The sequence below is a fragment of the Pristis pectinata genome, chromosome 2 (assembly GCF_009764475.1).
Source record: "Pristis pectinata isolate sPriPec2 chromosome 2, sPriPec2.1.pri, whole genome shotgun sequence".
Lineage (NCBI taxonomy): Eukaryota > Metazoa > Chordata > Chondrichthyes > Rhinopristiformes > Pristidae > Pristis > Pristis pectinata.
In genome coordinates, this window is record NC_067406.1 from 92113332 (window position 1) to 92136951 (window position 23620).

General features: G+C 39.0%; 1 protein-coding gene across 2 annotated transcripts in view; it reads left to right on the forward strand.

The window, feature by feature from the left end:
• sec24d (SEC24 homolog D, COPII coat complex component) overlaps nucleotides 1-23620 on the forward strand; it is a 128789-nt gene that overhangs the window by 25194 nt on the left and 79975 nt on the right. For both annotated transcript variants that reach the window (XM_052010332.1, XM_052010333.1), the window contains 3 exons: nucleotides 956-1089; nucleotides 11513-11624; nucleotides 15094-15221. In XM_052010332.1, coding sequence (XP_051866292.1) covers nucleotides 956-1089; nucleotides 11513-11624; nucleotides 15094-15221 — 374 coding nt within the window. The remainder of the gene's footprint in view (nucleotides 1-955; nucleotides 1090-11512; nucleotides 11625-15093; nucleotides 15222-23620) is intronic.

Sequence of the window (23620 nt, forward strand, 5' to 3'; positions counted from 1 at the left end):
TGTGACTCCTTTAAGGTCCCATCATGCCAGCCAGGATTTTAAAAAAAGAAAATGCTGGAAACATGTAGCATCTCAGGCAGCATCAGAGGAAAGAGAAACAGAGTAAATGTTTTGGGTTGAAGACCCTTCATCAGAACTGAGATGGAGTGAAAACAAGTTGGTTTTAAGTTGCAGAGAGAGTGGGGGTGATGGATAAGACAAAGGGAACATCTCTAATAAGGTGAAGCCAGGGTTGTCATGATGCCATGAGGATAAGCTGTAAATAAGGTCATTCAGTCAATATGTTAACGGAAGCATTTACAGATCAAGAAAGAAATCTGAACAAAGGAATGTAAAAGCTGTGGAATGAAGGCAGTTAGAGAGTGAGAACACAAACAAAGGAACCTGAAAGGACAGGGCTGTCGCACTGTAAGTTTAGGCTATATTAATGAAAGAAAATTGAGTCAATATCACAGATGATCTGGCCAGTCCTGATGTGGACAGAGAAAGTGAGTTATTAGAAGATGTAGAACTGTGCCCCTCAGGACTGTGTGTTACAAAAACCAGTGGTAAATTTTGTTGATGCAATGTTTTGGCTTAACGGCTTAGTTCAAACAGTCAGAAGCATATAGAGGTTGCTGAATACTTATTATTGACGTGCATTGAAATTAATAAAACCAAGAATACCCTATTCCTGCTCTTAGTTGAAGGTGCTTTACTCAAAAATTATATAAGCTGAAAGTGGAAACAATTTTGTTTAGTTCTGTGATTATTTATAAATCAGAATATAATTTTAGATGATTACTTCTGAACAAAAGTTGAGTTTGTTTATGTTAAACTTGATAGATCTTGTAAAACAAATAGTACTATTTCTCTGAAGGTAGCAAACAAATGATTCAAAAAACTTGATTGATCTAATTGAAATAATCTTGGGAAATAAATTGTAATTTCTGGTGTTTATACCTCTTCTGTCCAGGAGGTATTTATGGAGGGCAGCAAAGGGGAGTTCAGTCAAATTATCCTGGAACTTATCCAGGGGCACCAGCAACTGGTGCACAGCTTGCGGGACCTCAACAGAAGAAACTTGATCCTGACTCCATCCCTAGTCCAGTAAGTACAGTACGGTAAAAATTATACTTCATAAATTATTATTACTCCCGGATTTTCTTTGTTTGGATTACATTTAAGCATGTAAATTCATTACAATTCCTGTGTTACTCTTAACTGGATATACAATACATGTGTTCATAAAGGAACATTGCAACTGTGTCAATAGTGGAGGGAACCTGTTATTTTTATTTCAAAGAATTCTGATAGTTGTTCCTTTCTGTTACTCTTGACAGTTACTCTTGATATTAATAGAACATGAAAAATAAGAAATATTCCCAATTCAGCATTTGTTAGTTTGGGATTTCTATGCCGTTCAGCAGATGTCTGCTATTGTTGTTTCATCACAGCTTCAGTGAAATCTCATGACATTGCAGGCGAGTCAACCTGAGAGGGCCCATTTTGGGGAAGATACAATACCAGTTGTGTACCAGCCTTGGACACCTCCCAGTCTTCAGTCAGGGCTGAAAGGTTTAGTAGTACAGGCATTTCCTATAGATCTACTTGAGTGATGCTTCCATAACTGACCTCACTTGAATGGCTCCCTGTAGAGGCAGTATTGGCTTACTGCCAAGAATGGTGGGAGCCTGAGCTCCAATTCAAATAACTTGTTGCCATGAGGCAAATCTTCTTGCATCTGTGATACCTGCCAGTCTGTTATAATTCTTTCAAATGATTGGCAGTCCATTTAGTTTAGTCACTTGCTTTTTGCTGGATGTTTTGTACTTTTTTTTTAATAGGCAAGGAAAACCTGGTCTTCAGGAAACTGAAAGTGATTGTCAGTATCTTAATTCAATCCAGTGCGAACTGGACCTTTCAGATCTATATTTCTGAAGTTGTATTGCTGACAATGAGGCAGTTTTATTTCATCAATTTTCACCCATGCAGATTGATGGATAGGGGCCAGATCTTATGGAGAAAGGTCTCAAAATAGAATGTGCAAGAGGAGGGCAAATGATGGTAGTATAGTATCATGTTTGATAAAAATGATTTTGTCTTAGAGTTTGCATCTGGACTTCAATGGAGTGAATTGCATTGTAAGAGTACAACTCTTCATAAGTAGTATATGGAACATATTAATTCTATCAAACATGGATGAATTTCTAGGCATTTAATTTTAAAATTAAAATACCACTATCTGGAGGAAGAAATGAAGAAAAGATTCAGGGAAAAATCCTGTTATAATTTTCTGATATGTTATGATAAGTTGTTAGATATATAAATGCTGTTTGAAATTCATTATTAAAGTTACTTACCGTATGCCCATTGTCTCTTGAGCAACTTGTTATATCAAATTATCATGTAGCTTCAAGTTGGGTAAGATGTTTTTGATGGCATTTGTGGTTAATGGACTGTTGATTGGAATTGGTAGCAGAATACTCAATATTTAACACTAAAAAACTAGCATATTCCTGAAAATTTTCATAAGGCTTGTCTGCTTTTAAAAATTATTGTTGTATGCAGAATTTAAATTGGTCTCTTTCAAATGCTGCTGGGTTACTAAATGCATGGATTTGTGTAAGACACCCCTACTTTACATTAATCACAGGCATAAAAGAACATTCCGTCTAATAATTTGTAAGTTTTCCCACATCAGCAATCTTACCTGTGTTAGTTATTATTTTTGATAGAAGCATATTCACTTATATGAATTAACAATGGAGGAGCACTGCTATTTCAACATAAGTCACCATTTCCTCGGTGACCAGGTTGAGAGAATATGTGGAACTCGACAGTTTCATAAACTTTGCCACTAATTTTCACCCGACTCTCCAATTCACTTGGACTATCTCTGATACCTCTCTCTCCTTTCTTGATCTCTCCATCTCCATCTCAGGAGATTCTGTATCCACCAACATTTTCCACAAACCCACTGGTGCCCACAGCTACCTTGATTACAGCTCCTCTCACAGTCTCTTGCAAGGACACTATCCCCTTCTTTCAATTTCTTTGCCTCCGCCACATCTGCTTCCATGATGAGGCTTTCCACTCCAGGACACATGAGATGTCCAACTTCTTTACTAACCATGGCTTCCCCCCTACCATGGTCAAGAGAATTCGCACCCACATCTCTGCCATTTTCCACACCTCTGCTCTCGTCCCCACCCCTCCAAGACACGACAGGGATAGGGGTCCCCTTGTCCTCACATTTCCTCCCACCTGCCTATGTCATTCTCATCATTCTCCGCCACTTCCACCATCTCCAACAGGACCCCACCACCAAGCATATCTTCCCCTCCCCACCCCTTCCAGCTTTTTGCAGGGACCACTCTCTCCGCGACTCCCTAGTTCACTCCTCCCTCCCCACCCATCCCGCTCCCACCCCGGGAACTTTCCACAGCCCTCGCCATAGGTGTAACACCTGCCCCTGCACCACCTCCATCCAGGGATCCAAACAGTCCTTTCAGATGAGGCAGAGATTTACCTGCACCTCCCCAAATATCATCTACTGCATTCGGTGCTCCGAGTGTAGCCTCCTCTACATTGGCATGACCAAATGCTGACTAGGTGACTGTTTCACAGAACACCTATGTTCCGTCCGTAACTGTGATTTGCATCTCCCCGTTGCCAGTCACTTCAACTCCCCCTCCCGCTCCATCACTAACATGTCCGCCCTCTGCTGCCGGGAGAATTCCAAAGGCAAACTGGAGGAAGGACACCTCATTTTCTGTCTTGGGACCTTACAGCCTAATGGCATGAACATCGCATTCTCCCACTTTAAGTAAACCAACACCCTACCCCGCGCCCCCCCCCCCCCCCCCACCCGCACCCTGTCTCTTCTTTTCTTCCCTTTCCTAGCCCCTCTCTCTTTTTTTCTCTGGGCATTTTTTTTTCTTGCTCTCCTTTTCCTCTCCTCCTCCTCACCCACCATGCCGCCTGCCTCCATACCTTTGACCCATCCCCTGCTGGATCTGCGCTCTCCACCACCCCCGCACCTGCCTATTGCTACCTCTTACCTCCATCTACCTATCACTGCCTATACCGCCTCCCCTCTTTTGTCCATCTATTACTGCTCTGTTTTTCCCCCCCTATATATTGGGCTCCCCCTTTTCCTATCCTGAAGAAGGGTCCTGACCTGAGACATTGACGGTCCGTTTTTCTCCATGGAAGCTGCCTGGCCTGCTGAGTTTCTCCAGCATCTTGTTGTTTTTTCATCAGAGAGAATATTACAATCTGACTGGAATCTCAAAACAAAACAAAAAGTAGGTGATAGAAATCTGAAATAAAACATGGGCTGAAAGTACTAAACAGACCAAGTATCATTCATGGAGAGAAAAATGGAGTTAATGTTTATGGAACCTGAAACATGGGACCAGAGAGTGACTCTGACATCCACCAACATGAAGTGCTTTGAGAGGCTGGTCATGGCACACATTAACTCCAGCCTCCCAGACAACCTCGACCCACTGAAATTCGCCAACCACCGTAACAGGTCTATAGTGGATGCCATCTCCCTGGCCCTACACTCAGCTCTGGAGCACCTGGACAGTAAAGACACCTACGTTAGACTATTGTTTATTGACTACCACCTTCAATACTATAATTCCAAGCAAACTCATTACCAAATTCCGAGACCTGGGACTCAACACCTCCCTCTGTAACTGGATCCTTGACTTCCTGACCAACAGACTGGATGGGCAGCAACACCTCCGGCATGATTATTCTCAACACTGGTGCCCCATAAGGCTGTGTCCTCAGCCCTCTACTCTACTCCCTATATACTCATGACTGTGGCCAGATTCTGCTCTAACTCCATCTACAAAACTCCATCTACAAGTTTGCAGATGATACCACCGTAGTAGGCTGTATCTCAAATAATGATGAGTTGGAGTACAGGAAGGAGATAGGGAGCTTAGTGACATGGTGTCATGACAACAACCTTTCACTTAATGTCAGCAAAACAAAAGAGCTGGTCATTGACTTCAGGAAAGGGGGCAGTGTACGTGCACCTGTCTACATCAACCGTGCTGAGGTCGAGAGGGTTGAGAGCTTCAAATTCCTGTGAGTGAACATCCTAGGAATTTGTCCCGGTCCAACCACATAGACGCCACAGCCAAGAAGCTCACCAGTGCCTCTACTTCCTCAGGAGGCTAAAGAAATTTGGCATGTCCCCTTTGACACTCACCAACTTTTATCAATGCACCATAGAAAGCATCCTATCTGGATGGCAACTGCTTTGCCCAGGACTGCAAGAAACTGCAGAGAATTGTGGACGCAGCCCAGCGCATCATGGAAACTAGCCTCCCCTCCTTGGACTCTGTCTATATCTCTCACTGCCATGGTGAAGCAGCCAGCATAATCAAAGACCACACCCATGCAGCTCATTCTCTCTCCTCCCCTCTCCCATCAGGCAGAAGATACAGGAGCCTGAGGGCACATAGCACCAGTCTCAAGGACAGCTTCTGTTGCACTGTGATAAGACTTTTGCACAGTTCCCTTATGTGATGAGATGGACTCTTGACCTCGCAATCTACTTTGTTTGACCTTGCACCTTATTGTCTACCTGCAATACACTTCCCTGTAGCTATGACACTTTACTCTGTATTCTGTTATTGTTTTTACCCTACACTACCTCAATGCACTGTGTAATGAATTGATCTGTACGATCGGTATGCAAGACAAGTTTTTCACTGTACCTCGATACAAGTGACAATAATAAACTAATACCAATAATAAACCAATACATTTTCTCTGCCTCTGTCTCCACTGTTGCTGCCTGACTTGCTGAGTAATCACAGCATTCTCTGTGTTATTTTTGTCTAAGAGAATTATAATCTAGTTCTCAGGCAACATGTCAACAGAAACAAATGGAGAAGGTAGTCAATCATATCTGTCACCAAAGACAACATTTTTAAGGAACTTGTTTTTAATTTGTCAGCAGCTAGCAGAGAAGTCAACAGGTATTGCCTACAGCTTCCAACAACGGGTGGTGGAAATATTTGTTTAAACATTCCTGCACAGCTTCAACAGAAAATAAAGTTTATAACCCTCCAACACCCTCCAAACCTTACCTTGGGCCCTACTGCTGACATTGATATCTATGCCCCCTGCCAAAACTACGGCTGACATCTTGGATTGAATATGTTATGAGGAATCAAGGCTAATTTCCAACAATACTTGGAAATCCTTCCAGTAAAAGTTCTGTTGGGACCAGGCATTGACTCTTACAAAATAGATACTTCAAGGATTTCAGCGCCAGAGTGATCTCCTGGACTAGTTTGATTACCTAGACTAGTCAGAGCAGGATGTAACATGCTTTTGTGTGGAACAGGGAACATGTGGAAATATCCAAATTCATTGTCATTAACCAATATTTAAAAAAATTACATCCTTCTGGGATTATATATTCATCTAGCCACATTATGAAGTATTTTAGGGCAGCCTTTTTTCTCGGAATTGAGAAAGGCCATGTGAATTGCTTCAAACTCTAATCTGGCCAAAGCACAACGAAAAAAAAAGCCTGGTTAGTATTCTCTCTGAAACTCAGGAAACATTTTCAAATGGTATTTATAAAAATATCTATGGGCATAGGTCAGTGCAGAGAGTCACTAGTTAAACTACTGCATTGCAACTTTCTTTTTTAAATTTAGCCAAAATCCCAAGTGAAATAAGCTGGCCTTGTTCCATAAAGATGCCTCAGGAGTCTCTTTCTGTTTCTTGTAATCCGTGGGACAGGAAGACTACCATGCAGCTTTGCTTCTGTCTATTACAGTGTGCCTCAACTTCTGTCTCAACCATTCCAGTATTCTTCACATGTGGCCATCTTTAACTATTCAACTCATTTGCCTCTTTTGTATACTTTGTAAACTTACATGGTTACTTGGAATATTTGAATGTTTATACCAATTACCATTTATGAGGTTCAAAGAATCTAATGACATGAGCTATAACGTGGTCTGATGTTGACTCACGTTCTGCATTTGTACTCTCTATGCTCTTGTTGTAATTTTAAGACATAACAACCTATACTTTATAAACTGCAGCAGATTTTCAACTGTTCTGCATGTGATAAGAGGTGCTCCTTGAGAAAATGTATTTGGGTAGGCATAAACCAGAGGTTGATTTATTTTAAAGTTACAGCAAATGAATTGTGATCCTCTTTGTTGCCTTACAGGTCTTCTTTCCTTCCAGACCACTACATTGTCCTACCTTCTGTTAATAGCTCCCATTTCCAGATGAAGTTATTTCTCCTGCATTCCCTAATGGATTTAAAAACACATGAACAGTGGAAGACAGGACAAAGCCCTCTGTATCCATCCACCATGCCCCTTACAAATGCAGTACCTTGTGGATCATACATATGTGCTCTCTGCTTCACACAAAACAATGTGATTCCTTGGGAGAGGCAAAATCCCAGAGCAGATTTAGAGGAAAAAAAATAGAACTTGCCCTTTGACCAATCTAGGTCATCAAACTAGTCCAGCAGATCACTCTGGTGCCAAATTCCTTGAAGTATCTATTTCATAAGGGTCAATGCCTGGTCCCAACAGAACTTTTACTGGAAGGATTTGAGTAAGTTGGTGTCCAGCACAAAAGATGTCAGCCTGTAAAAGAGGTCTGCTATTCAAGAAACAAAATAGATCTGTTAACATCTGACTTGGATCTGGCCTTACAACTTATATCTGGACCTTACTTTCTCCCCTGACCGATTTAATTTCAGTGTGCTGTCAAATAGAACACAATCTATACACTTCATCTTACAAAATTCAATCAGATTTGCCTCCGTCTGTCCCACTCCCCCTCACCTCAAGACTATTATCCCCCAGTCAAAAATCACAACTCTTTTATCCTGTTTTTAAAACTGGCTTTATTTTGGCGCCATATCTAATGGCCCCTATCTGTATCTTTTACAAAGACTGAATTATACTAACTATATAAGGAGAGCAGAAATGGATATGGTATTTCCCGTTATTTATGAGTCCTTGTTTTAGTTGTCACATGGAAGGATCAAACGTATTAAGCTCTTTTTTAATGTGGCCATCTTATCAGTCCACACCTCAGGCTTTTTTTTGTAAAAAGAAAAGAATAAACAGCCTTTCCATATTTTTCTAATTGGAAAAATTCTGACAGTATTCCAGTATATCTTTTTTGTACTTTGTCCAATGCCTATATTTCCACTGTATAATATAGGGACCAGAACTGCTCACAGCATTCCAAATGTAGTCTAACCATGCAGTAGAAATTACTCCATGTGCCAAATAAGATTATAAGACTGAGAGAGGAACACCAAGTGACACAAAGCTGAAAACGTATAGTGCCTGTTTGGTTGTTGCCTTGGTTGTGAGCAAATTTTGGTGCAATGGCCTGTGACCAAAATGGTCATTGTCCGTACCTCAGCACCGAACCATCCAGTGAACCTATCAGTATCCATTGAGTTTCTAGCAAGGGTTTAACCAATTAGTATAGGTGGTTGATCCAAGCACGAAATGGAAGTGGTTTACTTGTGATTTCTACAGACTAGTATTACTAGACAATAACGTAAATGAACAATGAGCAGCTTGAGCATTCTGTTTGGTCCCTGAGTGCATGTGCTTAAATTGCCAAGCTTGTCTGATGCAGACATAAAATTATGGACGTATTGCAAAAGTTAATTTACATTTTTGATGACAGTTTTAAAATAAGGATCCAGAGAAATGTAAAATGTTTGTGGGCCTCTTCTGAAGCACAGCCAATTCCTGTTAACATTCTTAACTGATAAAACATTTCAGAATGAAGTTTCTGTATTCTGTCAAGCAACACCTCACAAATTTAAACTCCCATAATTCTTTTAACTCTTGGTGCACCACCTGATATAACACAGTGTAGATGAAAGTTTCATAAATTTTCCTTGTTGGTCTATAGTACTAAAATGGAATTTTCTCCATTATTAATCCATGTATACAGGGTGAATAAACCATAGTTGGCAGTGTTATAAAACTTAACATGCTCAAATAGTTACTTGACATAATATATCATGAGAACAAAGGTTGATGAAATAATCTGAACTTCACATTTGTTGAAGTCAGAATAGTGTTCCAATAATCGTTCATCCAATAGGCGTGCAAATTTTCTTTTCTACGTATTCAATACAAAGTTCAGAGATACCAAAAGTTTGGAAAGTTGGGGGTAAGTTTACTCAGAATGCCTTCACAGTGTAAAGCTTTGAAGATCACCAACCTGCCTTGAGTGCTTGAGTATTGCCTGGCCTGCCCAGTGATGATCTTAGATATGGGGGTGGGGGCAGTCTTGCCGTATTTGCCCATTAGATGATAGACAAATTCTTTATAAGGTTAAAGAATATGAGAAGTTGTATCTTAAACCAAAATTGACTGCTTGTTACTCCTAATCTCCTAATGAATGATACCTGGCAGCTCTGCATCCGAGCCCATTTCTGGGTTAAATGGATATAATTTCCCAATTCCAATATACAAGTTTGAATACTTCATGTATTCATTTTAAGTAGATTCATTTCTATCTAAATAAGTACACAGAATCTCATACATGTAAACTTTGTTGATTGCAAAATATCCTTTGTTGCTGCTCCAACTGAGCTATTGCATATGGCTCTGCATTGCACAGGTTTGAAAGGCCATTGCCCAGAAATTCTTCTCCAATTTATAGCATTAACTGCTATCTAGTAGCAATGTTATTGCTGTACTCTGCCTTAAATTCAATGGAATGAATTTCTGAAGTGAACTGTAATGTAATCATACACTATGTCTAGCACTACTGAGAAGGGATATATTTCTAGCAATTATTTTGTTATATTCTCAGATCTTTCTGGGCTTAGGTCTATATATGAATTTCAGTGCTTTAAATGAAGTCAGTGAAGTCAAATTTTGGAAATAGAGTGGAAAACATTGCCACTATTATTTGGCACCTTTAGTGTGACTGACTGGAGATAAATTTCTAGGCATATAACTCCACTATTAGTGCAGGGAATTTTATTGGGAGGTCTAATGTCTGGTTGCCACAAATGTCGTGAATAATTGGCAGAAACATTGTCTGAAACTCCTGGTGATCTTCCACCAACTGGATAGGGAGATGAGAAGAATGAAATGGAAAAGAATTGTGTTGGTAAAAGCCCAAGGTAATCACAGAGCCCAAACAATAAAAATGAAACTTGACTTTATCCAAACCTATACTGGTCCAAATGAAAAACAGATAGAATCACAGAATTTGCTCCCAAAACATTGGTTAACAATTCCAGAGTCCAGTATAATAAAAATGGAATTTAACTTGCTATGTTTCTGTAAGACATTGTCCTCAATCAGTTTTACATATACTTGTAGATCATTTTGTAATGTTCATCACAGTGAATGCCCTTACCTCTGGTCTTTGTATCTCTTGCATAATGTTGAATTTCCTTAGTTTTGTTTCGACACTGCTGTTATGTAAGCCCCAAAGTAAGATAAAAATCCCAGCTGTGGCACTAAATGGGCTTGCGCTTACAATTCCTGCAAATAAATGGGAGCAAATTTATTCATTATATTATTCTGATGCTTATTTGCCCTACGGTTCTGCATATTTTATTTATCTTTCCACTTATGATAATCTGTTTAGCAATTGATATATATTAGTTTTATCTGTTTGACAGATTAGACTGCAAGAGAAAATACTTTTCTTATCAATATCTCCTTCCCTGTCTCTTATGATGTCTTATGCCCATTTTGTCTCTTCCATAACATCCAACTTTACTCATTCCCCTTCATGTAACCCCCATATTTCCGTAACACAGGCACATGATTTTTAATGCTGTAATCTCAATGCTTGTTTCTCTACCACCTCTCGATGATGTCTTTCACTTATCTGCCTCTGACATTACATCTTTTCCATCTTTCTTTTTGTCTTTCTATCCTTATCTGTCTATCTCTCTGTTCATCTGTATTTTCATTCTGCCCTGTCTTCCTGCCCTGTCCTTTTCTGCTTCTCATTCCTTTTGCTCCTCTTTTGTTCTCCACTGTGGCTGCCCTCTCTCGATCTCTCGATTCTGCGCCTTCTCTGCTTCATTCTCTCCACCCTCTCTGTTTGTCCTTTCCCCTCTCCACCATGATTGATGTATTCCAAGAGTGAAGTCCTTTTCAGAGTCAGAAGAGGAACCTAATTATGATAAGAATACTGACATCATACTCAAACAGGAAAGCACTACCTTTTGCTGTACCCCTCAATGTTGTGGGCATGCTATGTTGGCACCAGAAGCATGGCGACACTTGCGGGCTGCCCCCAGAACACTCTACGCAAAAGGTGTATTTCACTGGGTGTTTCAATATACATGTGACTAATAATGATATCTTATGTAAGGTTGCTCCTGGAGAGGATTGTAATTAACACAACAAGTTTGGAATATTCTTTTAAAGAGGGCTGTAAATCAGTGAGAAAGTTATTGCATGCTAATATTTTCAACATGTACTGTACTGTTGCATTAATGGTTGTGCATTTCTTTCAGATCCAGGTCATAGAAGAAGATAAACTTCGACGATCAGGACAGCTTTTTGCTACAAATACTAGGGGCCAAGTTCCTCCACTCGTTACCACTAAATGTGTTGTACAAGATCAAGGTACAGCAATTTGATTTAATATTGCTGTATTACTGAAGAGATTTGAAGTTGTTATCCAATGAATTACACATAGCCAAACATTCTCTGTTATTGACACATTTTTTGTTACCTGCTGCCTTGCTTTTGATCACTTGCTTACATTTTTCAGTCTGGAACAATCTAGGAGTAGATTTATCGCTAACTTGATGGTGCACAAAAACATTGAACTGTGAAATAGAATTTCAAGGGCACTAAGTTTATGCATTTTGAAATAACGCAGCACAAATACTTTAAAGTCTTTTTTGTTCATGTTCCCAGGGAACAAAATAATTCTCTTAACTTTGAGAGAGAAAAAGTGTACAGCTCTCCAAAACAGGACCTGTTTATTAAAGGACAATCTCTTCGGCAATAGGTCTTGGAGTCAAATAGGGGTAGGACACGTACACTAAATGGTAGAACGCTAAGGAAAGTTGATGAACAGAGGGACCTTGGGGTTCAAATCCATAGCTCCCTGAAAGTGGAAACGTAGGTAGATAGAGTGGTGAAGAAGACCTACGCCATGCTTGACTTTATTTATTGGGGCATTGGATATAAAAATTGGGATGTTATGTTTCAGCTTCACAAAACAATAGTTAGACTGCACTTGGAGTATTGTGTACAATTCTGGTTGCTACACTATAGGAAGGATGTGATTTTACTGGAGAAAGTGCAAGGGAGATTCACCAGGATATTGCCTGAATTAGAGGACTTTAGTTATGGGGAGAGATTGGATGGGCTGGGTTTATTTTCCCTGCAGTGAAGGAGGCTGAGAGGTGAGAGGTATATATATAAATATGAGAGGAATGGATGGGGGAGATGGTTAGAAACTTTTTCCCATGGTTGGGGTATCAAAGACAAGAGGGCAGAGATTTAAGGTGAGAGAAAAGAGTTTTAAAAGGGAATTGATGGGAAAGATTTTTTTTACATGGAGTGGTTAATGATTGCAACTCACTGGGAAGAGATAGTGAAGTCAAATACAATCACTACTTTTAAGAGACATTTAGATAGGCATTTAAATAGGCAAGGCATAGAAGGATAGGGACCCAATGCAGGCAAATGGAATTAGTGTAGATGGGCAAAAAAGTCAGCATGGATGTGATGGACCAAGGGGCCTGGTTCTGTGCTGTACAACTCTATAACATTTAAATAGATCATAAGAAGTAACTGCATCAGGCATAATAACCCCCAAATATTGTATCCTAATATTGTAATAATAACACCATCCATATATCCATTTCACAAGCAGTCTGGGTGTATATTTTGATCACATTTGTCTACCAATTACTAAATATTAATAAACGGCTTTCAAATTTGTCCTCGTGGTGACGATTGTTCATGTGTTGCCCACTCAATATATACGGCTATATATTGGTAGCAGAATATTGTACATTTCTGCCTTCTGGAGTGTCAAGATAAATAAAAATGAAGGATAATGAAAACAAACCAAGAAAGCATCAAAATATAGTCCTATTGTTTACAGTGACGTTTGAGATTTAAAAATATATTACTCAATTTTGGATGGCCAGTCCAAGTGTACAAGTGTTTCAGGAATGTGCATGTTTGATCTTGATTTGATCTCCTTCTTTTAACTTCCAATTATCCTGCTGCCTTTTATTCAGTGAGAATAAAGGCTTTCTATAGATGCAGACATGAAAGAATTTAGTCAACCCTTCACTTGACAAGTTCAATCAAACTGCATGTCCAGTTTCAAACTTTCTTTGTTCTCTTTGTTATTGTCTCCACAATGTCATTATCTGGTTTCAATGTCCCGTTGCTATTTCACACCTTTCCATACATACCCTGTTGTAGGTGACTTCACGGAACTGTATCACAAGATCTGGCAATATACTGTAGTTCTGTCCAGTGACCACAAGCTATCTTATTTTAAAACAATTTTAAAAAGTGTTTATATAAGATAAGATAAGATTTCTTTATTAGTCACATGTACATCGAAACACACAGTGAAAAGCATCTTTTTGCGTAGAGTGTTCTGGGGGCAGCCCGCAAGTGTCGCCACGCTTCCGGCGCCAACATAGCATGCTCACAGTGTCCTAATCCATACGTCTTTGGAATGTGGGAGGAAACTGGAGCACCTGGGGGAAACCCACGCAGACACGGGGAGAATGTATGAACTCCTCACAGACAATGGCCAGAATTGAACCCGGGTCGCTGGCGCTGTAAAAGCGTTACGCTAACCACTTTTGGATCACATTGATAATACTTACATTACACCCATGTTCACATTTCACCAGCATTAATCATGGTCCTTGCTGTCACTGCTTTATCAAGGAGTTGGTTGCCAGGATGTGCCACCTAGTGAGGCCACAGCTGGTGACTTATTCTGAGGAGTGGACGAGGTATCTGTGGCCCTCAAATGTAGACTGTAATAGGTGACATCGACAAGGTCTCACAAGGGTATTCCTATGGCTCCTCATGTAAGAGGGAACATCTAGATCTTCCCTTTCAATAGAGGGAATCATAACATCATAACAAGTGAGCACCAGGCTTTCTACAAACTGCAAGGTAGCATGGACCACAGATTACTTAGCACTCCTTATCACTAGCTTGGCATTCTATCAAGGTGTTTCCTTGATCCACCAGAACCCACTTCCAATTTGTGGGTTCTGACTGCCTACAAGTGGTGCAATAGAAGCCCAATATTTGCACTCATCATGTTCTCTCCAGAAATAATACTGCTGCTATTGCTTCTTCATCTTTGTCTTTGTCATCATCTTGCACAGTTCCTCAGGTCAAACACACACACACACACACACACACACACACACACACACACACACACACACACACTATTGAGCAATGGCGTGGCAGCACTGGCTGTACACATGTGGAATTAAAATAATCAAATAGATTATGGGGTGCCAAAACAGTATCACCACGAGTCTTCGTGTTGTCACGTCATTATTAAAATAGTTATTAGCCATATAGAATAAAAGAGTGGCATTTTTCCTTTTCTAATCCTGATAAAATGCTTACAGACAAGTTTTGTTATCTATCTGTGATGTACACTTCAGCACAGTGTACCAAATAAGTTCTATTGTTCATGTATGGCAGGTTATGCAGCTGGAATAATGAAGTGCTCACTTGTCTTTCAACCTTGTTATCTCACCTCTCCTGGCTGTTAGACCGTGCTTTTAATGGGTTTTCAACTTAATCATAGCTGTTTGCCTTTTTGATTTGCTGAAGGAGATAGTAATGATAAGGCTACTAATTGGCCACCTCTCCGAACATTTGGAGAAAGGTAGCCTTGAGCTTGAATTCTGACATCAGAAGTGCAGGAGATCTACTGACACAATTTTATCTGACTGCAGTATTGCACATGATCTCTGCATTTGCACAAGATACATCCTCAACTTAGAACAGTGGGATGCCTTTAATCATTTGTTTAGGAATGTAGTCGATGTTCAGTTTTTACTTTATTTATCTTTTAAAGGAAATGCCAGCCCTCGTTTCATCCGCTGTACAACATACTGCTTTCCAAGCACAGCAGACATGGCCAAGCAGTCACAGATCCCTTTGGCAGCTGTCATCAAGCCTTTTGCAACCTTGCCAGCAAATGAGGTAGGCTGATTGGACGAATGACATGGTAAGATGCAACATCAAGGAGGGCATCGGACCACTTTGATGCAATAATTAACTCTCTAGTTGATTATTCTAAGATCCATTTTTCAGATTATAGCTTTTCATTGCCAACAGGGGAAAATATTAGTTTGATGAAGAAACATTGACAATGGGTGGCTTAGCCAGGAAAATGTAGCCAATTAGGTTGTGAAAACTCATGAGGTAGTCAAAGGAAATTTTTGAATCAATATTTGTTAGCTGGTGCTGATGAACACATCTTTGCCTTCTGTCTGGAGGTCCTGTGTGGCCAATGTTTGTCCCAACGTCACCACCAGAGATGAGATGCTGCTCGCATTGTCATCAAAGTGTCATCCATGGAATGAGTATCTCAGCAACCAGAAGCTGGAGAAAGCACCCCCTATTAACCTAAGCACAGTCAGTGAAATTTGAAAGGTGTTTGAGCGATTTGCAGTCAGTTCCGAAGCCATCAATTAGGTTTCCCAAATCCCTTTAGCAGTAGGGGAAAACAACAAACTGGCACAATGCAATCCAAGTTCCTGAGTGGTACTTAGATCCTTTTTAGTTGTAGTTTATATCAGTGCAGGCAAAAATTGACAATATACATGCTGTATGATGGCATCATTTGATCAGTGCTTGATGCCAGAAAAAGATCAGGCACACTAATGCAATGAGTATAATTTCACCTGAAAATGTTTGAAAGCATGATTTCTTTCAGGTAAAATCAAATTTTGCATGATTAGCTCCCAATAAACACATGCTTCAGGATCTAATTTCAAGGCTTTTGTTTTGAATCTACACATTGTATGTAAAATTTAATTATACAACATTGGATTTCTAAGGAAGAAATCCTAACAAGGCTGGAAAATAAAACTCCAGAAGTGGATACTATAATTTTTTGTAGGGTTTATTTAAAATCTAAGCATAATTGTTTCATTTGGAAATGTGTCATAACTAAAATATCCATGGTAAACCCTTCCAGTTTATATTTTGTTAGTGAGTTTTATCTCCTCACTAAACTCTCACTATCCTAAAGGGTGTAATGTCAACTTTTTTTTAAAAGTACTGGAAATGGTAAACTTAACTAATCTATTAAATGAAGTACTTTTTGGATCTGAGCAACAAAGTGCACTTCTTATGTGACTGTACAATCTTTAAAATAGATAAGTTTCAACAGGGAGTGCTTTTAGAAATATATCACATTTGCTTTTGCAGCTTAATAGTGATCACAGTGTGAACCATTGGTGAGGAGAATGATCTTAAGTAGGTCATCTCCCACTTCATATTTTACAGATCTGATTATTTTCATATTTGAATGATCTTTAAGGAAAATCTCTTCCCCTAGTTTGGGGGAAAGGCGGAAAATGGAAACCAAATTACATCTGTGGAAAAAAACTGTTGAGTCCTCATCAGGCTTTCACAGTTCTTTCAAATTCCATTGCGTAACTGGGAGGTACAGTAACTCGCAGTTACACAATGGAATTTGAAAGAACTTGAAAGGCTGATGAGGATTCAACAACTTTTCCATAAGTGTCATTTGCTTCTCTTGAGCAATAGTGAACTTGGGTGGAGAGTTGAATTTAAAAAAATTTCAAGCACAAACACATTAACATGAATTTAGTGGAAGCAGGATGGGAGGAGCCTGTCTCCTCGCAGTGGGCTCTTCATTTAAAGATTTCAAGATTGTACTTTCTGTGGAGGCCAAAGTCACATTGACTCTTAACTTCCACATTGCAATATCTTGCACGTCTCACAATTTGCTGCTCACTGCAGCATCAGAGATATCACCCAGGTAACAGTATTATCACTATGTGAGTATCACTATATTCACAAAACAAAATATTTAATTGCCTTCAGCTTTGGTGAGGAACTGGTACCATCTTTGGGCACTAGGATAGGCTGTATTGCTGGATTCCTGTGAGTTCAGGCAGTCATTGATAGGCTTTTCATCTACGGGAATAGTTCCCATTCTCTCATAGTCAGCTTACTGTGGATCATGAAAATACCTATGACCATTTCATCCTAAGGGAGACCTCATTGACAAGCATATTCAGCAGCCGGCACTCCCTTCCATGGCTGCTCACGTGCACTTTCCAACTACAGCAGCTGAGTGCAGGCCCAACTGGGCCACACAAGTAGCAGGATAGCAGTAGAAAATGCCATTAATCTCCTCATGGTGAGTCTGTGTTGCTTTCATCAGTCCAAGCAGATGTGGAGACAGTCTTTATACAGGGTTTCTACTCTGAGGTTTGGACTTGTAGCTAATACCAAATTCATTCTTTGCTCCCAGGTAATTTATTTGTTCATACAAAACAATGATTCATTCAGATTTTTTGAGGGGAAATGTCGATACTATCAGTAAATTCTAAAATGCATTGTAATTCCTCTGTTAATATCAAAAACAACAATTTAATTAGATAATGCATGGTTATGGTTTTGATATTTCTTTCATAGTAGTTTTTCATCAGAATTTCAGCCTCAGTTTCAATACGTACAAAGGAGGCCATTAATGTAATTATTAATGTAATATAGATATAGTAAATTGAACTTTGTAAGTATATGTATAACCTCTGAAGCTGAAAGGTACATACTAAGATAAAGCCCAAGGAAGCTGACCATACCCTATCTAAATTTCATATGTCAAGTCACCCCCTGAGCCTCATAGGGCAGCAAGGAACATCCACTTATCAGTTGGAAATGTTCCACATTTCATAAAAATTGATGTTCATGGGTTGTGCCTGTGACCAGTGTTAAATTCTTTGCATATTGAAACGAGGAATCAAACCTTGGCTTTATTGGTAGTATTTTGTGAAAAATTGTGTGAGTTTTATAGGTTGCATAGAGCCAGTCACAAATTCACCCATACCTAGTATTGCACACAAAAGGTGCTGTTTATATTTCACCTGCTGTTCCTTTTAAAGTTCAATTATTTCTTGTTATTTTAATGAAGACTCGATTCCTCCTAAATGTCCTTGTTTATATATATAATTGTAAAATATGTCAAGGGGATCACAAATGCCAGTTCACTTCTGTGAACAGTTAGAGCCATTCCAAAATAGGAATGTTCAAAACAGGAATGCAGAACCAGATAATTTATTATGTTCTGGTTACCATAATAATGCTTCTTGATGGGAAGGATTTTGCTACAAAATAGAAAGAAATTATCAGTGTCATTTTTACATAATAGGTGTTCGGCAGTAGACAAGAAATAAACTATACCTTCACAAAATTTACAGGGCTTATAGGTCCTTTATTATTTTTGAAAAGTGAATCCTTTTTACTGCTGTTATTTGCAGAAATGCATGATTTTTGTCTTAACAGTCAGATTTAATTGTATCCCAACTAAGATCCCAGCATTTTACTTAGTTTCTTAACGGTCACCGGAGTATCTTGGACTGAATTTCTATGGAAATGTAAACAATAGATTTTATTTATATCTTCATAGCCTTTATAGGTCTTTGTAAAGGGTTGTTATCCATTTAAAATGTTTAAACCTTCAATGAATTTCATAAATTATGTGTTGTATAAATCTTGCATACACTGTGTATTTCTACCTCTTATGTATGTCTTATATATTCCTTATATAAACTTGCTCATGTTTAAAACAAAAAGTGCTTGCGTTTTCCAGATGGATACTAATTACTTAAAGGTATTTCTTTGCCCCAGAAATCAAAAAAATAGTCATTGAAGTGACTAGTCTTAAGATTTGTAATTCCTTTCTTTTTTCCTTCCGTCTCCTCTGAAGCCAACTGATGCTTTTACGGATATGGTTCCTTGAATAGTGATAACTGTCTGGTAACTCTCCAGTTTTTCTTATGTAAGCTGTGGATATCTGTCATGGGTGAAATTACACAGTGACCATGGTAGCTCTTGGAATATGGCAGGCTGATTCTATTCACAGCAGACAGCCACCTACGTGCATGCCTCAGCAGAGGTCACTGGACAGTGATTGGCATGAATTTTGGTTGATTTCCTTGTCCCAAATATAGTGCCCCAAGATCACCAGTTTTACATCGATTGGTACCTGGCTGAAATTCTGCCCATGAGATTAGCACGGACCATGAATCAAGCCTGATATCTTCTGGGCCTAGTAACTTAATACTGCATTTGGTCTGGCTAATCCATTCAAATACAAGAATCCTGTTATGGGTACATGTTTGCTTGTCAGCAGGATTTGTGGAATAACATGTGCATGTAATGTATGTAGTGAAGAGAAACACAATTCCTTTTATTTGAGGTTATCTTCAAGGACATTCATAGCTACATAGAACAAAACCATAGAACAATACAGCACAATACAGGCCCTTCGGCCCACCATGTTGTGCCGACCTTCAAACCACTCCTAAGACTATCTAACCCCTTCCTCCCATATATCCCTCAATCTTAAATTCCTCCATATGCTTATCTAACAATCTCTTGAACTTGCCCAACGTATCAGCCTCCATCACCACCCCAGGCAGCGCATTCCATGCACCAACCACCCTCTGGGTGAAAAACCTCCCTCTGACGTCTCCATTGAACTTCCCACCCAATACCTTAAAGCCATGACCTCTTGTATTGAGCATTGGTGCCCTGGGGAAGAGGCGCTGGCTGTCCACTCTACCTATTCCTCTTGATATTTTGTACACCTCTATCATGTCTCCCCTCATCCTCCTCCTCTCCAATGAGTAAAGCCCTAGCTCCTTTAGTCTCTCCTCATAATCCATACTCTCCCATCCAGACAGCATCCTGGTAAATCTCCTCTGCATCCTTCCCAACGCCTCCACATCCTTCCTATGATGAGGCGACCAGAACTAGACACAGTACTCTAAGTGTGGTCTAACCAGAGTTTTGTAAAGCTGCATCATTACTTCACAGCTCTTTATATCCTGGCTATGTTACAATCAGACAGCAGCCAGACTGAAGCCAAAGAGATAACAGGCTAGTCACAAAGACTGGGGTAGAGAATAGTCATGCAAAGAAGCAGATGGTCATTTCTCAGGGCTCTGTTTAATGCTGCAAATTAGCAGCCAACAATTTCATTTGTTTATTGGTTTGGTTTGGTTTGGTTTAATTTGATTGATGTGATTCTCTACTAAATATTTGTGTTCCATATTATTCATTTAATATTAAATAAGTTAAACTTATTCCAAGCTGTCGCCAGATAAATTTTGTATTATCATCATCTTCCTTCTGAAAATCAGCTCGATCATGTGAATGCATTCCATTAATCTGGAGTATAGTCAAGAGTGTTTGACTCCTAGGTCTTACATTTACCTAGACTCCGGCATATGAATGCATTCTCTGGTCTAAGGTCCATTTATGGAAGTGGACAGTGAAGCTGGACTGTTTAGTCACCCAAAACTGTAATGATGCCACCTAACAAATATGTATGAAGGTCAAAGGTTTGAAAGGAAAAAGCATTGAAAGGAAAGTGGTAATGTGCAGAAGATTCCTAAAGAATAGAAAGCCAGACTTAGTAAAGTTTTCTTGAATAGGCAGAACATAGCTACTTCTATGTGTTTTTTTAATTTGTTTAATGGATGGTAAAAACTAGCAATAGCAGTATTAATTATTTATCCCCAATTTTCTTTGAACTAACAAGGCAGTTAAGAGTCATTTATGTTGGTGGGTCTGATGTGACACCTCCAAACCTCAAAATGTAGATGATTCAAGGTGTGTAAAGTAAGCTCCTAGCATAAGTAGTGAGAATGCACTCTTTCCAACAAGAAGGCCAGAAAACAGCTGTGAGCACAATATTTGCTGGCATATTTTCTTCAGCCCACTCACTTTCCATTGTGTTTGTACTCTGCTTTCACTGGTGAGGACCAGGAAGCCTGGAAAAACCTAAACCCAATGTGAAATTTAAAAATGCAGACCAGAGTTAGTTAAGTTGGACAATTAACGCCCCTTCTGGGAGAATTTATCACATGTAGTTTAATGGGCTGCAGGTAAACTTGGAGGCCAGTAGGTTGGAAATACAACATGCTTAGGAACTCCAGGTGCTCCTGCACATTACAATCCAACCCATAATTTCCCACAGTGTGGTTGACTCCAAAGAGAAAGCTGTAAAATTTCTCTCATCTCATTAAAAAAAAATTTCCTTCGCAAAGTTGGAAGATCATAGTATTTTAAACAGAAAAGCAATGATGAAAATCTTGAAAAAATGATTACTACTTAAAAATATATTTATTGGTCAGTTTAAAATATAGAAGTGTTAACTTTTAAATTTTTTTTTTACTTCCAAAGTAGGTAGCATTGTAATTCTATGTAGGCAGCACTGACCTTTGCTGCTGCAAGGAGCAAGTTGCCTTCTGCTCATAAATTACGATGTTCTGACTCTGGGCTGATGAGTGAAATATTGCAGCATGTAAACAAGAGTCCAAAACTGGCACATTGCATAGTTTTCCATGTTATTTGCCAAAAAAAAGCCCACACATGTGCAGACACTACATTAAAAAAAAGTTCTCTTGAACATCATGTTTTAGAACAAAGGTGACATAATTACTTTGCAATTTTGAATGTTATTTCTTTGTGACAATCTACAGGAAATGATAAATAATGCATGTGATTGATTCTTAAATGATTTAAATTTAATCTACAATGGTCCCTTCACAGCAGTTATTCTTGTTTCTTGTGAGACTATAAAAAGTTTGTACAGCTGCTGAAGTGTTAATGTCTTGATGTCTATTTTCAAGCAGTAAAACCAGATGTCTTTCATTACAGTAAATTATCAAATATTTCGGCCAAGAAATAGTGTGCTACATTTGAGCAGGAGTAAATAGGCAGATAAAGCAGGAAATCAGGAACTCCCACAGTTTCAGATTATATACTGTAGAAAGGCTATAAATACTGCTCCTATTAGATATAAAAGAAGTATAACTGGTCTGGGCATTTTAAAACAGTAGCCATGAAAAAATAAAGTACAATGAATGCTTTGGGATACTTTGTCTATTACATGTAGTCTATTATTGGTTTGAGATAATTGTTCATCCATATAAGACTAATATTAGAAAGGGTATAGCAACATAGATAAATGGTCTGTAACTGTGCAATCCATCTATGGGCAGGTTAATGAAACACAGCAAAATTGTAAAATGTGTTCTACTGTCAGAGTGAAAAAAAAATACTGGGCCTTAAAATTCCTGGACCTGGGAAAGTTATAGTAAGCCACTTACAGCATGAAGAGATAAGGGAGAAAAAATAGTTTTCACTCCTTTCTCTTCGTGAACCGAAAATCCATTAGCAGAGGTGCTGGGCATTTCTGTGCTGATAGTTCTTCCCCCAGCCCTCTCAATCCCCATCATAAAGCTGAGCTGGTCCATACTGCAATTTTTTTGGCAAGATGCTCTTCTGAGTTGCAGATTACTGCATGATGCCCATGTCAATGCATTATGAATAAAATTAGTGCCCAAACTATGCAAATTATCTAGTCAATATGATTTGCGGCAGGGCCAATACTATGTCAAATGGGGAGCCAGATACCCCAAGATGTTATATTTCTGATGGCCAAGGTATTTTTTTTATATTGTCGCTCTCTTACTGAAAGTACAGGATGTAATACTTCATATGATTTTTGGACAACTCACCCTCATGCTATTAAAATATATGTGACATTTTGAACATGTTGCAGGGAGTTCCTCATTGGTCCAGATTCCGCTACTTTAATGATGGTAAAACTGTTACATTTGCTATCATCAGGCTGTGAAAGTGATAGTTACATCTGCCATTTTAACTGTGCAGTTACATAAGGAAGTCTAGTCCATGAGGTCAGTGATACCCTGCTCCTCCACAGGGTGTGCTGTTGGAGTTGCCATCAATGCAAATCTTTATGAAATTTCCATTGAAATCTTTGATGAGAAATTCTTATTCATTGTTCTCACTGTAAACGTTCTTGAAAAAGTTAAGCCTTGTTGAGTGAGATGTAACCGAGTTTTTGTTAATGTGCCAAGCCATAATAACTGTGAGGAAACCTATCTCTTGTTCTGAAAATAATTTTATCAGTAGATTCTAATTCATCAAACGTAGTTTTTAAAATTCCTTTAAAGAATTAAAAATATTTTATTTTTTTCAATAAAATTTTTAATTTTATTCCACACTCTGTAAATTGTTTTAAAAGTTGGTTAAAAGTTATAGCTTCTTAATTTCTAGTTTATGAAAATATTTCCATATAATTGGGTATTGATTCTGCTTGATGGCATCACTGTTGCTCCATGCCAGACATACCCTAGAGGTGACGCCGGAACCAATTGAACGTCGACAAAGGAGCAATGCATGTCACAGAAGTTAATCGTCAGACCTCTGTGGGCATCTTTCTCAGTGGTATGGGTTGAGCCTCACTTTTCTTACCCCAGTCTAAAAGAGCTCCTATGGCAGAGTGGACTTGGGATAATTAAATAATG